The 25,352-nt window shown below is 45.6% G+C and overlaps 1 protein-coding gene across 2 annotated transcripts in view; it reads left to right on the top strand.

Moving 5' to 3' along the window:
• Window positions 1–25,352, top strand: part of ush2a (Usher syndrome 2A (autosomal recessive, mild)) — a 238,385-nt gene that overhangs the window by 18,911 nt on the left and 194,122 nt on the right. For both annotated transcript variants that reach the window (XM_077239789.1, XM_077239790.1), the window contains exons 5-10: window positions 6,384–6,447; window positions 6,549–6,843; window positions 7,721–7,905; window positions 12,009–12,230; window positions 14,392–14,485; window positions 24,779–24,974. In XM_077239789.1, the coding sequence (XP_077095904.1) occupies window positions 6,384–6,447; window positions 6,549–6,843; window positions 7,721–7,905; window positions 12,009–12,230; window positions 14,392–14,485; window positions 24,779–24,974 (1,056 nt within the window). The remainder of the gene's footprint in view (window positions 1–6,383; window positions 6,448–6,548; window positions 6,844–7,720; window positions 7,906–12,008; window positions 12,231–14,391; window positions 14,486–24,778; window positions 24,975–25,352) is intronic.

Genomic DNA, 25,352 nt, shown 5'->3' with positions numbered 1-25,352 from the left:
ACACACACACACACACATTTTAAATACACATCCACAAATAGTATAGACTTGCTAAAGTTTCTTTAAGTTCACTCTGCTGTCATTCTAATCTAAGCTTAACATTGCTGTGTTTGTCAGTGCGAAAATGACAATAATTTTGCCCAAATCTCTTAGAGGGGATAAAAAATTGGTTACCACTGCTACTAGTTCCCTTTCAGGGAACTCGAGCTGCGTGAAACGCTGTGGGAACGCCCCTGCGTGAGTGCGTCATGAAGCACGTATGAAATCAGTCCAATGGCGAGACGGAACGTCATAGGCGGATGACATCATCGACCAGGAAACTATATAAGCACCCCAAAACACAAGCGCATCAGCTTCTGAGTCTTCAGCAAGCGCTCTGTGTATGAAAAAGTCTGGGTCTCAAGTGTTTTTGTCTGTCCTTAGAAATTGCTAGGCAGGAGTTTTTCACATATACGTATAAAAAAAAAACTATAAAAGAGACTATATATATCATGGCGAGCGAACAGCAGTTCAGAAAGTGTGTTCATCCCTGCCCACGTTATATTACGGGTGGGGACACACACAATCTGTGTGTTGTTTGTTTGGGAGTGCAGCATGCCCAGTCAGCTCTCGAGGGAGCTGATTGTGAGCATTGCGAGCGTTTGTCCATAAAAACGCTCCGCTCCCGCCAAGCCATCTTCGTGGAGAGTGGTTCGGGTCCCGCTGCTGCCGAGGCACAGTGAAGTATTCAATCGTGGGGATCGCAAATGGATCTATCAGCAGGGATTGAGACGGGCTCTGCCTTATCTCAGCCCTTACCTGGTAGATCCAGTGCCTCAGATCCGTGTTCGGAAGCACGCGCTGCGGTTTCTTCCGCCCGGGCTGAGGCACCATCACTTCAATTATCCAGTTCTGAGGAACTGGATGTTGAAAGTATTGATACAGCAGATACTGCGGACTCGTCACTTCAGTCTCCTGCTAGTGAGGAGCTTATGGAGGTGCTCACTCGTGCTGTAGAAAAATTAAGCATTGAGTGGCCAGCTGATAGTCAGGAATCTCGTTCAAAGAGTAAACTAGACGAAAGATTTCTGCCCTCTCGTGCTGCACCTCTACGCCGGTGTCTTCCGTTCTTTCCTGACCTCCACACCGAGGTGTCAAGGTCATGGAAAAGACCAGTGTCATCCAGAATATTAAGCCAGCAAACATCTGTTTATTCAAATATTTCTGGGGCTAAGAATTATGGTTATGGGGCGATGCCTAAGGCTGAAGAAACGTTAGCGAGTCATCTATCTCCAGCTACGGCATCGTCATTTAAGACACCGGCATTGCCCACCAAGCCATTAAGAACCACCTCGGCTTTGGTGGGCAAAAGCTTACTCGGCGGCAGGTCAAGCGGCAGCATGCTTACACACTATGTCGGTATTACAAGCCTATCAAGCAGACCTATTAAAAGATATGAGTAAGGGGGATGAAATTAGTGCTGACGTAATTCGAGAATTACGTCAGGCAGCAGATCTATCTCTCCGTGCCACCAAGGAGACGGCCAAATCAGTGGGCCGTTCTATGGCAGCCATGGTGGCAACGGAAAGACACTTATGGTTGAATTTATCCAACATGAAAGAAAAGGAAAAATCTTTTCTCCTGGACGCCACGCTTTCTACTGCTGGCCTCTTAGGTGACTCAGTAAATTCGGTCATCGAGAGGTTTCAGGAAGAGAAAAAGCAGGTTGCGGCGCTCCAGAAATGTCTCCCCCTCTGTGTTCATGTCTCCGGGGCTGCTCGAGTGGCTCCTCACATAGAGCGCAACAAAAACAGATTGTCGCGGTGCTCTCAGACGAGGTCGTCTAGGGGCAGGGCTGATCTGAGGACAGTTATCGTTGCCAAGAAGGCCTCGTCAAAGAAGAGGTCCTGACGCCAAAAGCGTCAGGATGCTGAGGGTGGTCCCCACCGAGAGGGGAGGGTGTTCACCGCATTACACGGTGCCCGTTCTCTCTCGGTGCCCTCAGGGGCCCGTTCTGCCAACCCCGCCTGCGTGCCGGGGCGTAGATGGGGACGCTCGCCATTCTGAGGAGCGGTTTAGAGCGGCTAGACCAGTTGTTCCCTGCCGGTGTGCCGTTACAGGGCACTGTGTCTGCCACTCCAAATATTCCAGAGGCCAGTCTCAAGAGACTGGTACCCTTAGTAGAATTTTTGGCAGAGTGGAAAAGCCTTCTAAATGTATCTCAATGGGTCCTGCAGACTATCGAGTATGGGTACGCGATTCAGTTCAGATCATGCCCGCCTCGCTTCAGAGGGGTTCTGGCCACAGTGGTGGGCCCCGAGCAGGCTCTGGTTATGGAACAAGAGGTCAAAACTCTTCTGCTGAAGGGGGCTATAGAACGAGTTCTTCCTACCAGCAGCGAGTTGGGTTATTATAGCCGATATTTTATCGCTCCAAAGAAGGATGGGGGGTTACGTCCAATTTTAGAACTGTGCCTATTAAATCGCTCAGTAGGGAAGCTCAAGTTCAAGATGCTGACTCTCTAGCAGATCATGTTACAGATCAGGTCCGAGGACTGGTTTGTCACGATAGATCTAAAGGACGCATACTTCCCTATTTCCATCCTTCCTCAACACAGGAAGTTCCTGAGGTTCACTTTCGGGGGCGAGGCGTACCAATATCGGGTTCTTCCGTTCGGCCTAGCACTGTCTCCCCGAACTTTCACGAAATGCATGGATGCAGCTCTGGCTCCGCTGCGACTCCAGGGCATCCGCATTTTAAATTAAATCGACGATTGGTTGATTCTAGCTCAATCTGAGCATCAGGCGATCCGGCATCGTGATGTCGTGCTTGTCCATATCAAAAAGTTGGGGTTGAGGCTCAACGCCAAGAAGAGTGTGCTTTCTCCATTACAGAGGACCACTTTTCTGGGTGTGGTTTTGGATTCGACAACGATGCAGGCACGTCTGTCTCCTGCTCGTATAGCTTCGATTCTCTTAGCCGTCAAACAGGCAAAGCTAGGCCAGTCACTTACTGTAAAAGAATATCAGAGAATTCTGGGTCTGATGGCAGCAGCGTCCAATAGTTATACCTTGCGGCCTGCTGTACATGAGACCGCTGCAGTGGTGGCTCAGGGCCAAGGGGTTCTCCCCGAGGGGAAACCCACTCCACATGATCAGGGTCATGCGACGGTGTATTCGCGCCCTGACTATGTGGAAAGAACCTTGGTTCCTGTCCCAAGGGCCTGTGTTGGGGGCTCCGTGTCGTCATGTAAGACTAACGACGGATGCCTCTCTCACAGGCTGGGGGGTGATCATGAGTGGTCGCTCAGCTCAGGGTCTGTGGCAGGACCATCATCTTCAATGGCATATAAATTGTCTAGAAATGCTGGCGGTGTTTCAGGCTCTGAAACACTTCCTCCCAGACCTGAGAGGTTGTTATGTTCTTGTCCGGTCAGACAACACATAGGTGGTCTCTTATATAAACCATCAGGGGGGTCTGCGTTCGCGCCCATTATACAAGCTGGCTCGCCAGATCATTCTATGGTCCCAGGGGAAGCTTCTTTCATTGAGGACGATTTATATCCCGGGGTATTTAAATCAGGGGGCAGAAATCCTGTCGAGGCAGGGGCCGAGACCCGGGGAATGGAGACTCCATCCCGAGGTGGTGGAGCTCGTATGGAAACATTTCGGTTGTGCCGAGGTAGACCTATTTGAAACCAAGGAGACATCCACTGTGGTGTCACGTATGTACGCATTTCCCCCGATTGCTCTGCTCCCAGGAGTTCTGGAAAGGGTTCGCCGGGACGGGGTCAGTCTACTGTTGGTAGCCCCATACTGGCCGGCCGGAGTTTGGTTTGCGGACCTAATTTCTTTCCTCGACGGCTCCCCTCTGAAGATTCTGATCAGGAGGGACCTTCTTTCTCAGACGAGTGGGTTAATCCTTCACTCCCGCCCAGAACTATGGAGGTTGTGGGCTTGGCCTCTGAGGGGGCCCAGCTCATGGAATCTGGTCTCTCGACTGAGGTCGTGGAGACCATCCTCCACTCCAGAGCTCCGGCCACTAGGAAATTATATGCCTTGAGGTGGAAGATGTTCACCTCTTGGTGTGGGGAACACCAGTTGGATCCAGTTAACTGCCCGGTGGGTGCAGTGCTGGAATTCCTTCAGGAGCGTTTCTCCACAGAGTTATCCCACTCCACACTGAAGGTGCACGTGGCGGCCTTATCTGCTTACCACGTCCCTTTAAGTGGAGCCTTTCTCGGGAGACACCCACTTGTAACTCGTTTCCTTCGTGGCACTTTGAGGCTGAGGCCAGCAGTTCGCACGAGGGTGCCGACCTGGGACCTTGCGGTTGTTCTAGAAGGTCTCTCTCTAGCACCGTTCGAGCCCATTGAAGAAGTTTCTGAGAAATTCGTTACTCTAAAAACAATTTTTCTTCTTGCTATCTCTTCTTTAAAAAGAATAGGAGATATTCAAGCTCTATCGGTCTCTCCCTCGTGCTTGGAATTCACACCCGGCTTGGTAAAAGCCTTTCTCCATCCTAGACCGGGCTATGTTCCTAAGGTCCCGACTAATTCTGTTAGGCCTATTGTACTGCAAGCCTTCTGTCCTCCTCCTTTTCTGACGTCAGACCAGGAGAAGCTTAATCTGCTCTGCCCAGCTAGGGCTTTAGATGCTTACGTCCACAGAGCTACCCTGTGGAGGAAATCTGAACAGTTGTTAGTTTGCTTTGGACCACCCAAAAAGGGGTGTCCTGCGTCTAAGCAGAGGATGAGCAAGTGGGTGGTCGAGGGCATCTCACTTGCTTACGAGTCGGCTGGTCAGCCTTCACCCTTGGCTGTACGAGCTCACTCTACTAGGAGTATGGCTGCCTCTAAGGCTATTTTGTAAGGAGTATCAATTCAGGACGTTTGCGATGTGGCAGGCTGGTCCTCACCGCAAACATTCGTAAAGTTTTACCATCTCGACTTCAGCTCCACTCCAGGGCCGCAGGTGCTTTCGTCTGAATGTGCGCCTTGACTACACACGATGGACACTTGCTCGTATGGCGACGTTGGTATTAGCGTTCCCACAGCGTTTCACGCAGCTCGAGTTCCCTGAAAGGGAACGTCTCTGGTTACGTATGTAACCTTAGTTCCCTGAAGGGAACGAGACGCTGCATGTCTGTGCCATACTCCCAGCATGCCCGTGAGCACTTGCTTCAGTCTTATCAGAAGCTGATGCGCTTGTGTTTTGGGGTGCTTATATAGTTTCCTGGTCGATGACGTCACCCGCCTATGATGTTCCGTCTCGCCATTGGACTGATTTCATACGTGCTTCATGACGCAGTCACGCAGGGGCGTTCCCACAGTGTTTCACGCAGCATCTCGTTCCCTTCAGGGAATTAAGGTTACATACGTAAACAGAGACGTTTCTGTAGTTTACTAAATGGCACAGAAAAACTAGTAAGCAACCCACTGCGTATAGTCTTCAAAGAGAGCATGCCTCATTTACTGTCGAACATGCACACACAGAACAGCTTCACATGAAAGTTGCAGTCTGTGTAATCCATTTTGCACACATTATAAACTCCATCCCGAGCCCAGGGGTCTGAAATGCTTGTTTGATTCATGTAGAACTCATGTGGACAAAGCATGGAAGGATTTCTTATAAGATTTAAAGTCCAATGCTTGGGTTCAGACAAACATGGTGCCATTTGAAACATTTGACTAGAGCATACAAATACAAATTTCACATTGTTTAATGAAACAAGTTTACACTATCTTTAAAAAGTTTTGGGTCTGTAAGATATTTTTTTTAAAGAAATCAATGTTTTTATTCAGCAAGGATGCATTCAATTAAACTAAAGTGACAGAAAATACACAAACATTGTTACAAAAAAAACTATATTTCAAATAAGTGAATAACTATTGTCTGGCACGGTTTCCACAAAAATATTAAGCAGCACAACTATTTTCATCATTGATGATAATAAGAATTTTTCTTTGGCTTGGCATGCCTTGTCTTGCGTTTTTGTATATGCATACAAATTTCTTAAATTCATGTTTTATGAATAAAATGTGCTATAGAAATACAGCAACAATATCTCATATAAAACACAGTCTCAGCACACAAAGATGAAAAGATTTCAGGGCAAATATTCATATAACATCTCAAACAGAGCCAGTTATTAGAACAGAAGGAATTATATCTTATCTGGTGATGTAGATGGACCCACACGTTTAGGCTTGGATCTATGCCGCCCATCCTGCCTGTGGGATTAATGCTCACAGAGAACTGTAAATAAGCATAATAGATCCCACCATGCAGCAAGTGTCTCTTTAACTCAAATAAAGACACAGATAAGGTAATCCACTCGTTCCTATGGATCCTGCAGACCATCTTCAATAGCGGCCATTGACTTTCCTTTCTTTTTCTCCCCAGGGTCAAATCAATTCATTGGAAGGATGCAGGATTTTAGATTTTATCCAAAGACATTAACCAACAGGTAAGCATAAGGTCACAGGACACTAAAATCAGACGCTGAAGCAAAACCAGTTTAGAAACTCAGATATGAACCATTTTTAATCATGCATTTCTGGATTTCAGAGAGATTGAAGAGGTGTATGCTGGGCAATTCCCTCAACTACACACCCAGTCCGCATGCCGCTGCCTCTCCAGCCACCCCAGAGTGCACCCCTTAGTGGAGAGGTACTGCATCCCCAATGCAGCCAATGATACCACCAATAACAAAGTGCTCCGCCTGAACCAGGACGCCCACCCACTGCATTACATCAATGACAATGACATCGGAACCACCTGGATCTCCTCCATCTTTCCCACTTTAGAGCTGTTGGACAAAGGAATAACCATCACTATAGATCTGGAGAATGGACAGTACCAGGTACATACCCAACCTATAAGTGGCTTGTTGGGAATGTTGTTCCAGGACCAACAAAAATGGCCTGAAAAATCCCTACTTCGTTTATGCTGTGCATTTAGAAGATTATTTATTAGGGTCTATAGTTTATCTTGATATTAATTTAGTTTACAGAGCATTATAACACTATATGCTTTAAAGTTAGTTTAACTTGATATTAGTTTACTTTACCGAGAATCAAGAAACCATATTGTTTGAAGCAGTGGTTCTCAACCTTTTTGACTCAGTTAGTCCAAGACAATATTCAAAATCTTTTGTATTGTAATTAATATAACAACATTTAAATAATTTTAAGACTTAATGGGACTTGGTTAATAACCCCCGGGCCTTGGTTAATAACAAGTGATTTAAAGTAAGTTTCAACCCACCACTGTCTATTTGTGTGGCTGCTTTTTCAAATCCAGACACTGGGTAGTGTCTTTTCCATTTGAATACACTAAAGCCGACCTAAAGTCCTTTGTGCGTGTCTGAGTGAGTCGCTCAGTCATCCATGTGGCTAAGCCAAGCCGAGCAGAGAGTCCAGCTGTAAAGAAGTAGAGGATTTATGCAGCTCTGCCTCAGTCTCTCCTCTCAATACCAGATAAAACACACCACCACACAGACTTTGAAGTGTCCACTTAGTCAAAGCTGCAACCAGTTTCTCGACAAACTCCTCAAAATGAAGCCACAGAGGGAGAGAGGGAAGAGTAAAGCGGTGCTTAAAGCTGTTCTTCAAAGCGCCGGCGTGCTTTAGGAGGCAGCGGAGCATTGACTGTTGCTGTGCAGATAATAGATAATCCATTGCTGTTTAGTATTTCATGCATATTTCACCCTCTGTCAATTTTGCATGCTTCCTTTACAGGTTTTCTACGTGATTCTCCAATTCCTCAACACTCAGCCCGAAGCAGTCCACATTCAAAGGAAGACGATCAGGAACTCAGAATGGAAGGACTGGCAGTTCCTGGCCAAGAACTGCAGCTACTTTGGGATGGAGGATAACGGGCCTTTGGATCGTCCTGATTCTGTAAACTGTCTACAGTTGCCCAGGTACTGTATACACACACACACAAGCACTCTATATGTCCGTTAGTCCATCCAATCCTTGAACAAATGATTCCTGCCAGGTAAGCTGTATCAAAGTGGGTTGAGACAAGTTCCCATTTTTATAATAGCAGTGGATTGTCATTTAGTGGGAGTCTAGGAGCTTTTGGGGGATCTAGGAGGACAATAGGGAGGAAAATGCTGCTCTTGGCTGCGGTCCAGGCTGCACACATCTGATCTCTGCTGTCCTTGGCAGCAATCAAGACAGCAAAGAGACTTAGCTGTTATGGACCACACAAGCACCTGGTTTCATATGCATACAGAGAAAATAAGGACAGTTATTTTAATAGGCTCGGGCTGAGAGGGTTATAGTAACTATTTATGATGATAAACTGCAGTTCATGTGCCTTTTTTGATAGTACATATACAGAAACATGCATAATTGACCCTTACAAAATCATTAGTGAAAGTCATATTTAAATGATGTGATTAGGTAGCTACTTCACAAAGAATTACATAAATAAAGATAGTTTGTTTGTAGTAATGCGTTACTTTGCTAGTTATTTGAAAAAAGTAAATTACCCTCAACACTGGCAGTTCGTTGCCTTCTCCTCATACTGTCTCTGTTGCTTTGAGAAATCTTCTTGAGGAGTGTTCTTTGAGTTCTAGTAATTCTTCCAACAGTCATTTGATATCTGAAAAGCATTATTGAAGCACATACCATCAGTGGTTCTCAACCAGGGGGCCGGGGCCCACTTGCTCCTAAACTTCTAAGTGTGCCACAGAATTACTTTATTAATTAAACAATTATTAAATGAAATAATGAAACTCTAAATGCTCTAAAGTACTGAAAGAAAAAACAAAAAATCAATATGTAAACTAAACAAATCTTCTCCACTCAATAACCACTCCACTTTATTTTCTTGAATCACTTTATGAATCATGGTTAATTACTTCAGTACATCAATACTCCCAGTTTCTGTTAATTTAAATAAAAAGTTTGAAAACAACTATATGGGAAGGGCAATGGAAGGTGTTTAAAAAAGCATCCTGCTAAGTTTGGTTCTACTGACCATATGTTTCACCACTTTACTTGTCCAAATATTTACATTATTTACAAACAATATCTTAGACCCAGTGACTTAAGGGTCTGCACTTAGTTTTTTCAGACATGTCACATCAGAGTATGTGGGGAGAGAGAGAGACAGAGAGCAAAGGTAGATGAAAAGAGAGAGAGAGAGAGATTGTGACAAAATACTTTTCTTCACATAGGTTTGTCCTGGATAAGTCTACCAGCATTAGGGCTGGAACGTGCAGAAGCGGTCTGTGGATCTTTCTTGAGAGTGAATAATGCAGCAGGGGCTATACCTGTCCTGCCCCTGGAAAGACTTTGAGAACTCTCTCATTCACCCCATTTATTCCTGCCATTTAAGGAATCACCCTCTCAAACCCCGAACTATATTTTAAATCTGTATTAGTGAAATTTCCTCTTAGTAGTTCTGAGATGCAAAGAAAAGACCTTTGCCTTTCCAATTTCTTTGATGTTTGTTCATTTCAGTAGCTTGTGACGTATTTCATTTTTTAACCTGACAACCTGTTACACTGCTATGTCAAAACTTGAAGTTCTCGGTCTCTTTCAATCACTCACACATTTTTCTTTTTTTTCTTTTCTTTTATAAGTCAGTAGGATAATATAGATTACATTTTCTGTTTGTAACAATTTAAAGTTCACCCAAGAATGAAAATTGTCATCATTTACACATCCACATTCCTGCAAGGCTTACTTTCTACCAAGGGGAAATGGTGAAGAATGTCACTCTTTTACTTATGGTGAAAGTTATTTAAAAGCACCAAAAATGCTAAAAAAAAAAATCATTTTCTCAGGGTTCATACCTTCTATGACCAATGCATAACGTTTTCAGTTTTTTTTGTGATTATGTGATGTTTTATTGTTTTTGTTTTTTGCAATCAGCAGTTTTGCTTGTAAATATATTACAGCTTGACATAACTTTGAAATTCATATTCATTATAGAAATTTCTATGACTTTTCCAGGTCTGGAAATCACACTTTAAAATCACCCTCATATAAAGGATCTAGGTTTTCCAAGACCAGGGAAACAAATTAAGATTAACAATATGTCATAATTTATAGCTGTTTTAGGTTATTTTAAAGCTTGTTTTGTCTAATTTGAACTAATTTTAAGCCATTTTGCCGCCTCATTGTAAGCATGCTGAGTTGGCCTAGTGGGTCCTGACCCTCTGATTGACACCACTGTTTTAAAGAGAGCCTGTATACTCTTTAACAATTGACCTTTCGCAAAGACCCGCCCTCTCTGTTGCTATGTCTGACAAGCAATGCCCAGCTCACACCACACCATGTTCTCACACAGCGAAAAATACATCGCGGAGCAAAGAGGACACTGACAACATGCTGACAGAGCAGGTTACTTTTAATACGAAACAAAGTCTCAACTTTCAAATTTGGTAATTTTTTAAAGACATTTAAACATTAAATGCCATTTTTTGGCTCTGTAATGTGTCGTCACAGATCGCTGTAGAGCCTTAGTTAAAGCTACAATATGTAAGAATTTGCATTAAAATATCCCATAATCTCAAGGCCAGTGTTATATATTTTGTTAAGTTGATTACTTACAATATCCCAAATGTTTCCAACTATTTTTAAATCATGAGAAAATTGCGATTTTAACCAAGGAAACGGGGCGTTACAGCAGGGGGGAGCTGGGAGTCGCCAGTCAATTGCGTCATATCCGCGTCACCCTCGGTTTCCGCTCGTAGTGCGTGGAGTCCTTGACAAATGCGGAAGTTGTAGTTGTAGCGTCTATCAAGCTACAAACGTTAGCTTGTTTCGTACAGTCGTTATGGAACACAGTTATTCTTTACCGATTGCAGCTGGTTCTGTCGACAAAGCATGCTTAATTTTATATTTTCCAAATGTAGCATTCGTTAATAGTTATGTTTATGTAAGGGAAGTATTATTGCTTTAGATTTGTGTTTAGTTTATTGACATTGTTTATCACGTCTGATGTTTATGGCCATGTAAATAAATATAGGATGTGTTATACATAAAGATTAATCAGTATTTTGGCAAATGATGTGGGTACGTTCGAATGTACTTTTACAACAATTGTTTAGAACACGTAAAACTGCACAGCATTATCACAATAATGAATTCAACATACAGTAACATCTATGATAACCAATTTAGTATTAAACCTTACTTTTCTTGCGGTTAATTCATTTTAATGAAATAAAAGTGTGATGAGGTTCAAGAGTCATGAAGGAAGAAGACAGGGGTCTGCGTGACTGGGACTCGTACTTTATTAAAATAAAACAAAACAAACAAAAGTCGCACACAACGCGCATTCACCGTAGCAACCGCGACGGCATAAAACTGTTCAAAAATGAGAGCTCGGATCCACCGGTTTTCTTTCTCTGCGTCAAATTTTCTCTCCAGTCTCTCTCTCTCGTTCCAGCGCGCAGCTTATAAGCGGTCTCTCCACGCCGATCACTGCAATAAGACACAGGTGTTCGTCATTTGCACTTGACCTACTTCCCGCTCGTCTCTTCTCTCTCCCATTACAGACCACGCTGAACCACGCCACCCTCGCCACAAAAAGCATTTCATTATAAAAAAAAAAAACTCATCCATGAATATGATTTTCCGATTCCCGTCTGACTGATTTACATCCACGGTGGAGTTTAAAACGACAGTTCCCATCATTCCACGCTCCTTCACATCGTCATCAAGCTAGGCCGTTGTTGCTGTTTGGAATGTAGCGGCCTCTAGCGGCAAACAACTCTTGCATATTGTACCTTTAAAGCTGCTCGTGATCTGATTATCTCTTCCTTCTAGTTAATTTATAGCATCAAATAAACATGAATTAATATCAGAAGGAATGTTGTTTCAACCGCGGAAAGACGTCAATACACACCGTTTTTCAAGTTCAAATCCACTGATGTTAATCTACTAACTCTCCTGACTGCTTTGTCAGACAAAAATGGTGGATACGGCGGATTATGATTGGTCAGATCGGGTGAAGGGTGAATTGCAAACAAAATTTAGTTGTTTTTTTTGTCTTTTGTTTCAGTGATATACCATACTCCCGCGGAAATATTACCTTCAGCATGCTAACACCCGAGCCAAACCTACGACCGGGCTACAACGACTTCTACAACAGTGCCGCCCTACAAAAGTTTGTGAGAGCCACACATGTTAGAATCCTTCTCCACGGCCAGTACCACACTCAAGAAGCAACGGTTCCTTTCCGCCATCGCTACTATGCCGTGGACGAGATCACCATCAGCGGCAGGTTCGAGACCAGCAGCATTCTGTCTCCTGTCAACCCCAATCAAGCATCACCTGACACAATCTCCCCTTTTCGCCCAATGATTAACACTTTCAGTAACAAAATTTGACATACGTTTGTGGATTTTGTTTTAATTTGATTGGATTTCTGTGTTTGATGAGAAAATCAGTAGGTGGATATGGCAGGATAATTCAGACTTTGATAAAGTGAAAGACTTTTTAGGTTCAAGACCAAGTTGTAGAAAAATGATGTTTGCTAGTTTGACACAACTGGGGGATCTATGACATGTCTGTTATTAGCCGCAGAGAGTAATGCCATGTTTAAAACAGATTTTGTCTTCCTCTTAATGGTCTTGTAATTACAGTGGGGATGCCACATTTGGAAATCACTGGCAGGAAAATGTCAGAACTTGTGTTGTTCTCCGATGCTTCAGGGAAGCAACTAATCAGTCTGAAATGTTCTTCTGCGTCTCTCAAGGATGTTGAATCTGTTCTTTTGTCTCTTCAGAAGCAGAAACATGGTGTTATATCCATGTATACCTTCAGACATTAAACAGTCACTGTACTTACGACTATGGTAATTATGTCATTATGCAGGCAGCTGTAACCTGGCTTGTTCTCGCTGTGCGAGTAAGTCTGAGTGAGCGAGAGAAGGCAGCTTTAATTAAGAGCTAGTTAAACTGGCACAGACGAAATCGAGATTTAGAGACTGTGAAATCTCATCATCCTCTGACATTCAGAGGTGTCCCCCATCCTCCCCGCCTTTTCTCTCTTTTTTCCCCCTGTATGGCTCTCTTCTTTTGCTCTCTGAGGCATCGCAACAGCTTCGCTGGAGAAACAAAGGCAGAGAGTAAACAGTAGTGGATTCACCCCCTTAGGGAGACTGACAGTTCAAACCTGTGAGAGGCTGAGAAGAGGATGTATGTGTGTTTGGGGACTAAAATGTGCGTAAATTCTGCCTTTGAGGTATTCTGACAGGGTGTCAAGCTGTGTCTGGGAGCATTAGTGTTTGCTTTACGCTCATACCGTAATAACCTCCAGCAATAATGACAGCCCTCTTTCTTTTCCACTCTACTCCTCTCTTGTTTTCTTGTTAAGTTGTTTGTTTGAGTAACGGAGGGGAAGGGTACTGCTTTTAGAGGGAGCCGTGTAAAGATGTGTGGATGATAATGTTGAATAAGGGCCGTTGAGAATGAATAATTAAAGCGGTGACCTGCAGGTGCGTGTTCCGTCTGATGGAGACCTGTCATGTCTGCTGTTGTACATTACGACACACCGTTGATATTTCCTTTGGCATTTATAAATGTTGAATGCGAAAGTCCTATTAACCATGCACAGAGAGAATGATGGAATGGAAGATTGATGGAGAGATCTAGACAATGTGAAAAAGGAAGAGGAAAATTTTGTCAGAAACCGTTGATGTTGCTGACCCTGTTGATTTGTTGAAACTTGCTATATATTTCCAAGTGTCCTGAAAAAATATAAGTTGAACGGAAAATTATACATTATTTAAAAAAAAAATTTAAAGTCAACTGTGATTCAAATGATTTTACATAATATACAGCAACTTTTAGCTTTTTTGACTTTATTTTTTGGCATTTTCATTTTAATACATGTTCTTAGTCTTATTATAACACATTCTTGATTACATGTTATTTCAAAGAAGAAAAAAACATAGTCATGTCAATCTTTCATCAAAATACATTATCCCTCCTGTCTTAAGTTTTTTTTTTTGCCCTGCCTTAAACAACTTTCCTTTCTGCTGACATCAAGACGTCTTTTTTCTCAGCAATTACCACAGTATAAAGTCATGTCTTGTTTTTCTTATTTTAATGTGTAAAATGTAAATACCCTATTTAATTTAGAAATGTCACATTATGGAAGAAAATTGGGTTGTTCTCACCATATCATGCTTACTTAAAAAAAATCATGTACTTTTAAACATAGCATAGTTTTGTGGAACATGAACAAATCATATCTGCATAATCTGCATCATAATATCCCGTTTATGATTTCACCCTACACCTGCTCCCATTAAGGTATTCAAGCAAAACACAAATTTTTGATTTACCTTGAGAACAAGTTCCACTAGATGTATGAGAAGAACAGAAACAACGATTCTCCAGAAGGATGTGGGTTCTAATTGTGTGTCTTTGTCCCCTTAGGTGTGAGTGCCATGGCCATGCAGACAGCTGTGACACTAGTGTGAGTCCGTACCGTTGTGCCTGCCTACCAGAGAGCCACACACATGGAGCTAATGTGAGTCCCGCAGGGGAAGGCCCCCTTTTAATTAACCACTTCCCTTTAATGACGTGCAAGAGTCCTCTTTAATGAACAGCACACTCAAAAATAGGCCTTAACGGAATGACAGGAAAAAAGCAGAGAGAGAGAGAGAGAGAGAGGGAGAGGGAGAGCGCGTGAGGAAAACAAGAGACAGAGAGATCATTCCCGCACATCTCCAGTTTCCTGATGAAAAGAGCTAGAAGAAGGGTAAAAAAGAAAAGGGGAAGGAGAGAAGGAAGTGGTTTTGTGGGCAGCAATGCTCTAATCGTCCTGTCCCATCAGCCCCTGGGTGTCTTGATGATGAGTCCAGCAAAGGTAATTATATCTCAGGGAAAGCTCTGATGACACGGCGCCAGTACTCACACTTTCAGGAATGCCATGGCTCACCAGTGTCGAGAAGCTACTTTGAAACTGTAGTTTGCCAAAATTATCATAATTGAAAGTATTTGAACTACAGTCAAGCTGTAGTTGAGACCTAAAATACCATGACTTAAAAAAAAAAAATTCATTTCCATGAACCATTCGAATAAACTGTTCAATGCTACATATAAGAGAGATTTACTAGAATGCATTGGATTTTCCGGTTTGAAATATGAGAGAGAGGTTTGTTGAGTCCAAAATGTTTCACTATAATGAAGCATTTAAGAGAAGGGGCCATTTATTAGGGTAAACCAATTGACTAGAATGAATCAGACTTCTACAGGACATTTTTAGGCAAACTGATTCACTAAAATGAATCAGACATTCATACATAGGATAAAAAGGATGGTTTAGGACAAATAGAATGAATTTAACGCTACATATGAGAGACAGTACCATTTAGGAGGAACTGATTTAATACAACAATCAGACCTACTACGTATGAGAAGATGAGAAAGTTTAGGGTGTGTCAATTCACTAGAATAAATCAGACTTTCTGATGGCACATTTTTAGCGAAATGAGCATTTTGGAGGTATAGCAATTTACTAGAATAAAAGAGCCCATTAAGGGCAAACTGGTTCACTAAAATGAATCAGAAATTCCTACATATGATAGAGAAAAATATTGTATACAAATATGCAAATATTGTTGTGGACATTGGGGGACACTTGAAGTCAAAAGACTGAGATCCACTGGTTTAGTATGAACTGATTCACTAGAACGAATCAGACCTTCTGACACTACAAATGAGAGAAAGAACCATTTAGGGGAGACAGTTTGATCTATAGCTTCAGCAATTCTGCATGTGAAAATATAGTTAGGTTTAAATGTATTTATTTGTAGAACTGCTTTTGACAAAATAAAACGATACTCGGTTACTAACGTAACCTCGGTTCTCTCTAGAGAGGGAACGAGTATTGCGTAAGTTTAGCTTACGCTACGGGAAAGATTCATCTTCTCGAGATACTGAAGCCAAAAAATTATCCTTAATTTTGTATAACTTGTCAACGCAGTGCAGCAGCTAGCAGACCTAGAGCAGGCCATCTCGCGTGCTCATTGGCTGCCCTGCGGGCAACTGCTGCAGCCTACCAGTGCGCCCGGCGTGACGTCACGCCCAATGAAGGGCGCCCGCGCCTTTATAGCGTCACAGCCCACCAGATAGGCGTGGCTTAGCGTATAAAATAGGGGCTGTAGGCTGAATTCTCTGGTTTTTTGACGACTGAAGCGAAGTCGCTCGTGGCGTGAGCACGGCCGGTTACGCAATACTCGTTCCCTCTCTAGAGAGAACCGAGGTTACGTTAGTAAGAGAGTATCGTTCTCTTACGAGAGGTTCTCTCGTATTGCGTAAGTTTAGCTTACGCTACGGGAACACTTTGTCAACGCCGTGCGCGCCAAGCATCCACATGAGACCCCGAGCTTAAGGGGAACCCCATAAGTGGAAAAAATAAGGTGGCCAGCCACGCGGGCCATCACTTGTACATAAGCACACATAGGGAATACAGAGCAGCGCGCCGGTCTGTATAGTCATATGGCACATACCCTACTTAGTGCAGCTCAACCAGGAGAGCTGAGTCATGAACGTGATCTGAGCAGGAGATCTGGGCAGAATACACCTCTTTTCAGACTGACAACAGTTTAGCCTGCAAGGCAGGAACTTCTAGGTTATAAAACCTGACAAAGGTAGACTGGGAGCTCCAGCCCGCCGCTACACATATGTCATGGATAGAAATTCCACTGGACCATGCCCACGACGAGGCCACGCCTCTCGTGGAATGAGCCCTGATGCCCAGAGGGCATTGCAGGCCTTTTGACGCGTAAGCTGCCGCTATAGCGTCCACTATCCATCTGGACAGGCTCTGTTTCGAGGAGGCAAGCCCCTTGGCGCGCCCACCAAACGAAACGAAAAGCTGTTCCGAACGCCTGAAGGAGGCGGAGCGCGTAATGTAAAACCTCAGCGCTCTGACAGGGCAGAGGAGATTCAATGGAACGCTCTGAATGGAGTGCCCATCACTTTAGGGACATAACCATGTCTAGGTCTGAGGATGACTTTAGAGTCATTTGGTCCGAACTCAAGACACGACGCGCTGACAGACAGCGCGTGCAGATCCCCTACACGTTTTACTGACGACAGTGCAGTAAGAAAAACGGCTTTTAGTGATAGATATTTCAACTCCACGGAGTCTAGTGGTTCAAATGGAAAAGCTTTCAGGGCCTCGAGGACCAGTGAAAGATCCCACATGGGAACCGACGGGGGGCGCGGCGGATTCATCCTTCTAGCTCCGCTAAGGAAGCGGATGACCAACTCATGTCTTCCCAGTGACTGGCAGTGCGTCGATTCCGCGAATGCTGCTACGGCCGCCACGTAAACTTTGAGCGTGGATGGGGATCTTCCCTTATCCAACAGCTCTTGTAGGAAAGTGAGCAGATGCGCCACCCCGCATGTCCGCGGGTCCAGACCTTTGTCGGTGCACCATCAACCATGCATGCAGAGACCAGCGCTCTGGATGGGGATGCCAGATCGTGCTGCGAGCTTGAGAGAGGAGATCTGCCCTCACCGGAATCGGCCACGGAGCTGTATGTGACAGCCGTGCCAGATCCGGGAACCAAGTCTGATTCTCCCAACGCGGGGCTATGAGGAGCACCGAGTGGCTCGTTTCCCTGATCCTCTTGATCACCTGTGGCAACAGAGAGACCGGAGGGAAAGCATATAGCGGGAGGCTGGGCCAAACCTGGGCCAGCGCGTCCTCGTCCTTCGAGAAGAACATCGGGCATTGAGCGTTGTCTTTTGACGCAAACAGGTCGACTTCCGCTCTGCCGAATAGGCGCCACAGTTTCTGGACCGTTTGGGGGTGCAGGGACCATTCCCCTGGGGGAACATTGTCCCTGGACAGTCTGTCTGGGCCGTCGTTCAAATGGCCAGGCACATGCGCCGCCCTCAGCGAGCGCAGGTTCGTCTGTGACCAAATAAGGAGGCGTTCCGTCAGATTGCAGAGATTTCTGGATCTGACACCGCCCTGACGGTTTACATAGGATACCACAGATGTGTTGTCCGAGCGGACAAGAACATGCTGGTCCTGTATAAACGGGAGGAAGCACTTCAGCGCGTTCTCGACCGCTATCATTTCCAGACAGTTTATGTGAAAAACCCTTCTCCTGGTCTGACCACTGGCCAAAGGCCGGTCTGCCCTCGAACAGCGCGCCCCAACCCGAGTTGGACGCGTCTGTCGAGATGACCTTCCGATAAGAGATGGTTCCCATCATTACTCCATGCTGGTACCAATCGGCCACTAACCAGGGCTGCAGAGCTGTTATGCAGGTCTGAGTCACTCTGAATTTCTGGCCGCCAGACACCCAGGCTCGGCGAGGCGCGCGAGCGTTCAACCAGCGTTGGAGCGGGCGCATGCGCAGTAGGCCCAGCTGGAGCACCGCTGCAGCTGATGCCATACAGCCCAACATCCTTTGAAATGTTTTCAAAGGGAGAAAGCTGCCCTTCTGGAAAGATGCGGCTAGGTGGCGAACACGGCGCGCGCGCTGTGTCGATAAACGAGCCGTCATGGTCACCGAGTCCAGTTCCATTCCTAAAAAGGAAATTGACTGGCTGGGCAGTAATGAGCTCTTGGTCCAGTTGACCGTGAGACCCAAGCTTTCCAGATGACTGAGAAGCACTGTTCTGTGAGATAGTAGTTCTGTCTCTGACTGTGCCAATATCAGCCAATCGTCCAGATAGTTCATTATGCGCAGCCCCTGACTTCTCAGGGGGGCGAGCGCCGCGTCCATGCACTTTGTAAATGTACGGGGTGCTAGGGACAGGCCGAACGGCAGGACGGTGTATTGATATGCCTGACCGTCGAAGGCGAATCTCAAAAATTGCCTGTGACGGGGTACTATCTGAATCTGAAAATAGGCATCCTTCAGATCTAGAGAAATAAACCAGTCCCTCGGGCGAACGTGCGCGAGGATTTTTCTGGTCGTAAGCATTTTGAACGGTCTTTTTACAAGCACTTTGTTCAAATATCTCAGATCTAGGATAGGTCTGAAGGCTCCGTCCTTCTTGGGTACGAGAAAATATCGGCTGTAAAAGCCTGACTCGCTCAAAGAAGGCGGCACCTTTTCTATAGCCCCTTTGCACAGCAGCTTTGCTATTTCTGCGTGAAGTAGGTGTGCTACTTCCGGATTCACTATCGTCGGTGTCCGGGCTTGAAAGCGCGGAGGACGGCGAACGAATTGAAGTGCATAGCCCTGCTTTATTGTGCTCAACACCCATTCTGAAATCCCTGGGATAGTTTCCCACGCAGCTATGTGAGCCGCCAGGGGGCGAATGGCCTCCGGGTTCAGACCGCCGCCATTTGCGGGCTTGTGAAACTGAACCGGAGCCGCGCTCTCGGTTCTGGGCAATGGCCGCTCGCTGACAGCCGAGACCGGCTGACTTATGTGAGATGTCCCAATCATAAGGGATGGGGAACATACTTTTGCCACACTTTGACGCGCGAGCAGCGCTCTGGGCGGGAGAGCTCTCTGTAAGCGTGAGCGCGCGCACGCGGGCACGAGACTTACAACTGTATCTGAGGCCTGATCATAGTAGATGGGGAGCGTTTTATTAACGCCCTGTGTTTCGTGATAACACTTAAACGCACAGGCGGGACCCGGGGGAAGGTTTGTGTTAGCAAGCGTGAGCGCTCTCTGGCGGGCACGAGACTTAGGTTCATAAGCTTCTTTGATCGTGTAACAGAGCGGGCAGATAGTGGGCACAGACCTGTGGACACATTTCTTACATTCAACACTCGAGCGGCTTTTCTGCGCTTTATGAGAGTGTGCTCTGTGAGTGACACCAGATTTTGAGTGCTTATGTGTAGGGGTGAACACTGGGGCGTGGGCACATTCACTACACTTAAAACACTGACGGCGTGAGCCGGACCAGACATTATACTCTTTTTGAGATTTCTCTGGGTCGCCGTGAAAACGGCGTTTGTGTGCAGGCGAGAGGGTGAATAAACCGGCTCGTTGGCTGCTAGTTGAACCACTGCAGTAGCCTGTTCGAAGGGGACTGACAGGGAAATGAACTTTGACGGCGGTCCGGCCGCAGCGGGACACGCGCGTCTTTTCTCTCCCGCTGTTAGGAGGGCTTCGCGTGCTCAGACTTCAGCGTGAGCCTTTGCCGAGGCCCTCTGGGGGGCGGCGGTCTGCGACGGCTGTCTGAGCGCGATCTAGGGCGGCCGCCCTGACGTCGCTGCGAAGGCTGATGCTGAGGCTGTGCTGGACGCTGGGTGCTGGTTCGCACAGGAGGCTGGCTTTGTCTCTCGCGAGAGCGGCCTGTGGCGGAACTCGAGCGTCGCGGCAGGAAGAGGTTCATGGCCTGCGTGGTCTTTTGCACCATAGAGAAGCGGTCAACAATCCCGTTCACCGCTGGGCCGAAGAGACCAGTGGGGGAAAGCGGCGCGTTCAGAAAGGTGGCTCGCTCAGTTTCCCTCATATCCGCGAGCGTTAACCAGAGGTGCCTCTCCGTCACGGTTAACGCGGCCATGGCTCATCCGATGGCCTGGGCTGCAGCTTTGGTGGCGCGGAGAGAAAGATCCGTCGCGCTTCTCAAATCCGTAACCGCAGCTGGGTCCCGGCCCTTCTCATCCCATTCACGGAGGAGGTCGGCTTGCAGGATCTGAAGCACAGCCATCGAGTGTAGAGCAGACGCGGCCTGGCCGGAGGCGGCATAAGCGCGGCCGACCAAGGCGGAAGTGGCTCTGCAGGCTTTAAACGGGAGGGCTGACCGTGACCGCCATCTCGCGGAGGGCGGGCAAAGGTGCGCTGCGACCGCCTCTTCCACAGGGGGAATCGCTGTGTACCCTTTCTCGGCGGCGCCGTCCACTCGGGAGAGCGACGCGGAGGCCTGTGACTGAAGTCTAGCAGAAAAAGGTGAATTCCACGACTTCGTCAGCTCCGCATGAAGTTCCGGCAGGAATGGAGCGGGCCTGGTTTCTGAAACTGCGCGGCGGCGACTTTGAAGGAAGCAGCCGTCGAGCCTGTTCGGCGCGGGTTCCTTCGGCAGCGACCACTCGAGCCCGAGACGGTCGACAGCTTGCGTCAGCAGGCGCATAAGTTCCGCGTCAGCTCCAGCGCGGGTACGGGCGGATTCCTGGATTGACGAGGAGGCGGAGTGAAGCGACCATTCCTCGCTGTCTGATGCCAGGATAGAGCAGCAGTCTTTTGTGGCGTGAACCACGGACTCATCCTCCGAAGTGACGGCAGTGAGGCTCGCAAGCGGCAGCTGCGCGTCAGTGAGGAGAGGTGGGGAAGGCGAGAGCGAGGCTCGAGGGAGGTTCTCCGGCGAGCGCGTCGCTGTGGCCACAGGTTCCTGCTGTCTGAGGGAACGGCGCTTCTTTCTGCGCGGTCCCACAGGGGGCGGAGTGACTGCTGTGGTGTTGAACGCTTCGAGTCGAGCCCGCAGGGTCGACAGCGGAAGGTCCTCACAGAGCTCGCAGCCCCCGGACGCGAGGGCGAGCTCTGCGTGTTCCAGGCCCAGGCAGAGAGCGCAGATCAGGTGGCGGTCTCCGGCGCTGAGCGGGGCTTTACACGAGCCGCAGGAAGTGCGAGGCATCTTTAAAAAGACGCTCGCTGCTCTTTTAGAATGATTTGCAAAAAGGATACGTCGCCGGATAGCGTAGCTCGCACGGATGGCTGAAGGTGGCGAAGACGGCCGGCTTCCTCAGCGCTGTCCTAAGCTGGCTGTTCGCTGTTCGACGGCGGCGGTGGCTTCTCTCAAATCCAGCGATGCGAAGAGCTCGCTGAAGAGTCGAAAAATCAGAGAATTCAGCCTACAGCCCCTATTTTATACGCTAAGCCACGCCTATCTGGTGGGCTGTGACGCTATAAAGGCGCGGGCGCCCTTCATTGGGCGTGACGTCACGCCGGGCGCACTGGTAGGCTGCAGCAGTTGCCCGCAGGGCAGCCAATGAGCACGCGAGATGGCCTGCTCTAGGTCTGCTAGCTGCTGCACTGCGTTGACAAGTTATACAAAATTAAGGATAATTTTTTGGCTTCAGTATCTCGAGAAGATGAATCTTTCCCGTAGCGTAAGCTAAACTTACGCAATACGAGAGAACCTCTCGTAAGAGAACCCTGTAGTCTTTTTTTCCATTATTCTACAAGTTCTCCATTCCTCTCTGGAATCTCCTCACCGTTCTTCCTATTGAGAGTCTGCGCTGTCCAGATCGCTGCATATAATTCTGAACATTGGGAACAAGTCCCAGGATTAAACTTTTAAACCTGATGTTTGGTGATTTAAATTATTCACCAGATGTCATGCATTATTCAAGGCCAGACACTGCACACTCTCTCTACTGCTGCTACTGTTGTTGTTTTCACCGAAACAAACAAGGGCCACAACTAACACGTATATGCTGAAAAGTGTGTGTGTGTGTGTAAATATGGTAAATATGAGTTGTCTCACAGCCCTAAACGCCCCTAGACCCAAACACCTGGCTTCGAGGTGGGACTGTCGCCTGCCCCGAAGCTATCTGCTGTGTTTACTTACTAGCTCTGAGACACAGATCTAGGCTGGCCCTACTAATGTTTGCTTCCTCGTAATATTCCACTCAGAGCCAATGAAAGTGCTGATGGGGTCTCATTTCTTGTCGTCAGTGCACATTAACTGAAATGATTGTCACTCAGTTAGGAAAGCAGTGTTGGAGTTCACATGTATGTGACAATAGGTCATTCATGTCTTTCACATTCCACACAGAGCATTTTTGATGTGTCCTGTTAATGCCTCAGCCACATTACACCTCATTCATCCCTCAATAAACCATTCAGACAATGTCTATCAACAAATCTTCATTTTCTGTCTCTGTGTAAGACATGAGTGTCTATGTGTGTGTCTTTTAGGCCACATCCTAATAAATATAGTCTTCTACTACAACTGAAAACGTGGTGCGGTGTTGCTGTGTAAAAGTTGCGACGTACTAACTGAATACTACAATGCTCTTCTACATTGTTCACTCTTTCATATATAATATTCATATTAGTGAATTAATTTGTCTGAAAGACTCATGGCCTCCTTTTGTGAACTTTTTTATCTCACTTTAAATATCCAACACATTCACAGTGTTTCAATATAGAGTTAAGCATAATGAAATGTTCGTGTTTCTTCCACTATAATTACTGGTTTAAATTGTTTTTAACTTGCTACAATATTAGCCTCGGTGTGATCCCTTTAGTCTTATGAATATCATTTAAATGATGGAGAACTTTGCCACTTTTGGCAATGCATCGCTAAATCCTTGTGTTTTCTAACAGGCTAAAGGTTAACTGTAGGCTCGCTACTGGTGCAGCCACGCGCAGACCTTTCCTGAGGGAGCGTGAAATTAACTATGGCATTCACAGAGGCCTTTCACACGGGATGAAGACTCTTTTCCCAATGGAGCCCGACTCTTTGCACACTGGAGACGAATACAAAACACACAATACTTGTGTATGCTGATCTGGTTTTAGTTTTGTGGATGAAATTCCGGATTTAGATTAGTCTACTTAATTGCATTTTCCATATTGATCAACTTTGGTCGACCACATAAATTATGTCCAAAAAACCAAAAATACTTTTTTTTCTCAGAATTGCAACTTTATTTCATATTCTCCCAATTGTGTGTTATAAAGTCAGAATTGCAAGATATAAACAAGTAATTCTGAGAAAAAAAGTCAGAACTGTGAGACATAAACTCGCAATTGTGAGGAAAATAAGTCAGAATTGTGAGAGAAAAAGTTGCAGTTACCTTTTAAATTTTTTATTCTGTGGCGCAAACAAGCTTCCATAGTTTTCACACTGTTTGATTGAATAAAATTACTTTTTATTAATCATTTTATTTATACATTTTCTTCTAATAATTTTTTTATTTATTTATTTGTTTGTTTGGGTTACACTTTATTTTAAGTTGACCTTGTTACTGAGTAAGAACAAAAAGTATTTAGTAATATTAATTAACTATAAAGTTAGGTTTAAGGTTAGTTGCTTGTAATTGTACATCATTATTGTTATCACAATAGTAAGTGCATGTAAAATGTACAACTATGTCACCTTAAAATAAAGTGTTACCTTTGAGTTTGTTTCAATTTTCTTTAGAAAAATTCCAAACCATATTATAAACCATTTGATTATTATTTTGTATAAAGTTGCAGAGTATACTCATATCTGGGATGTGTTTTTATAGGCTAATTTATGTTTTAGTTTGCCAAAACTGTTGCACCTATATTTGCTCGCTCTGAAACTACATTCTGTGATATATAAAAATCTAAATTCCTGTAGCTTGAGAGTCAGACCCCTGATTGGCATAGAAGGCGGGTGGTCCGTGTCTGGCTCTTCTAGCATCCAGCCTGCTGAATTTGCAATTCCCTCCGGGCTCACGGCCCACTACGGCTGCCCAAACAGCAGCCTGACACAGCGAGCCTGTGCCACAGCTTGAGCTGTCACTGGAGACTCCTTTGCCTTTTATAATACATTTTTAATCATTTCATTTGATGCCTCCCGTGTTCTCTCCGTAATTTGTAATGACTGTTCACAAAAATCAAATACTTGGCCAAATAAGGCTCAAAAAACGCATTTTTCTCCTCTTGCCTCTCCGTCTCTCTCTTTCGATTATGAGATGTTTGGTCGATGAGAGTGTCCTAATAAAATAGTTCAGTTGTTGAAAGTCAGTTATAATAAATGAGCTGATTTTACTCTGTCTTGTACATATGGAAAAACTGTTATTTTTGACTGTGGGGACTTTACAATTAAACCTTGAGGTCGCATCTGGATATTGCTGATAAATGTATATGTAGATGATGTATGTAGTTGTGCTCTGATCTCTTACTCTCTCCAACAGTGCGATCGCTGCTCTCCTCTCTTCAATGACAAGCCCTTCAGAGCTGGAGATCAGGTACAGGCGTACAATTGCCGCCCATGCCAGTGCTACGGCCATTCCTCTTCCTGTCACTACAACGTCAGCCTGGACCCTCAACCTGGAGAGCACTTCAGAGGAGGTGGAGGGGTGTGTGATAACTGTACACATAACACCACAGGTAACCGCATATGAGGTTTTTTCAGAGAGCAATTGTAAAAATGTTAACTAATTTAAAGGTGCAGTCTGTAAGAATGACTCGTGGTCGAAATAGGTATTGCACTCCAATTAAAAAATATCAGAGATCGTAATTTCTGCCAGCACCTACTCCTTAGACTGGACGCCGCTCACACGGGTTGCCAGTTTGAGCACACACAACAGGAACGAGTCCAATGAACAATGTAAATTGGCAAATTGGCAACGTGTAGTGTCCACACCTGCAAACTTGTCGCTTTTCGGCGACAATCGCCGTTTTCTTGGTCAATTGGGTCATTTACGTGAATCGTGTAGAACCGGGGAGTGTGTAGGCCATTTTTCCTGCCGACCAAAATTTCGTTCT

Source organism: Siphateles boraxobius, unplaced genomic scaffold (genome assembly GCF_051911475.1).
Source record: "Siphateles boraxobius isolate OS27281-9 unplaced genomic scaffold, OSU_SipBor_1 22, whole genome shotgun sequence".
NCBI lineage: Eukaryota > Metazoa > Chordata > Actinopteri > Cypriniformes > Leuciscidae > Siphateles > Siphateles boraxobius.
Note: the sequence above shows the minus strand (reverse complement) of the source record. Positions and strands in the feature narration are given on the sequence as shown.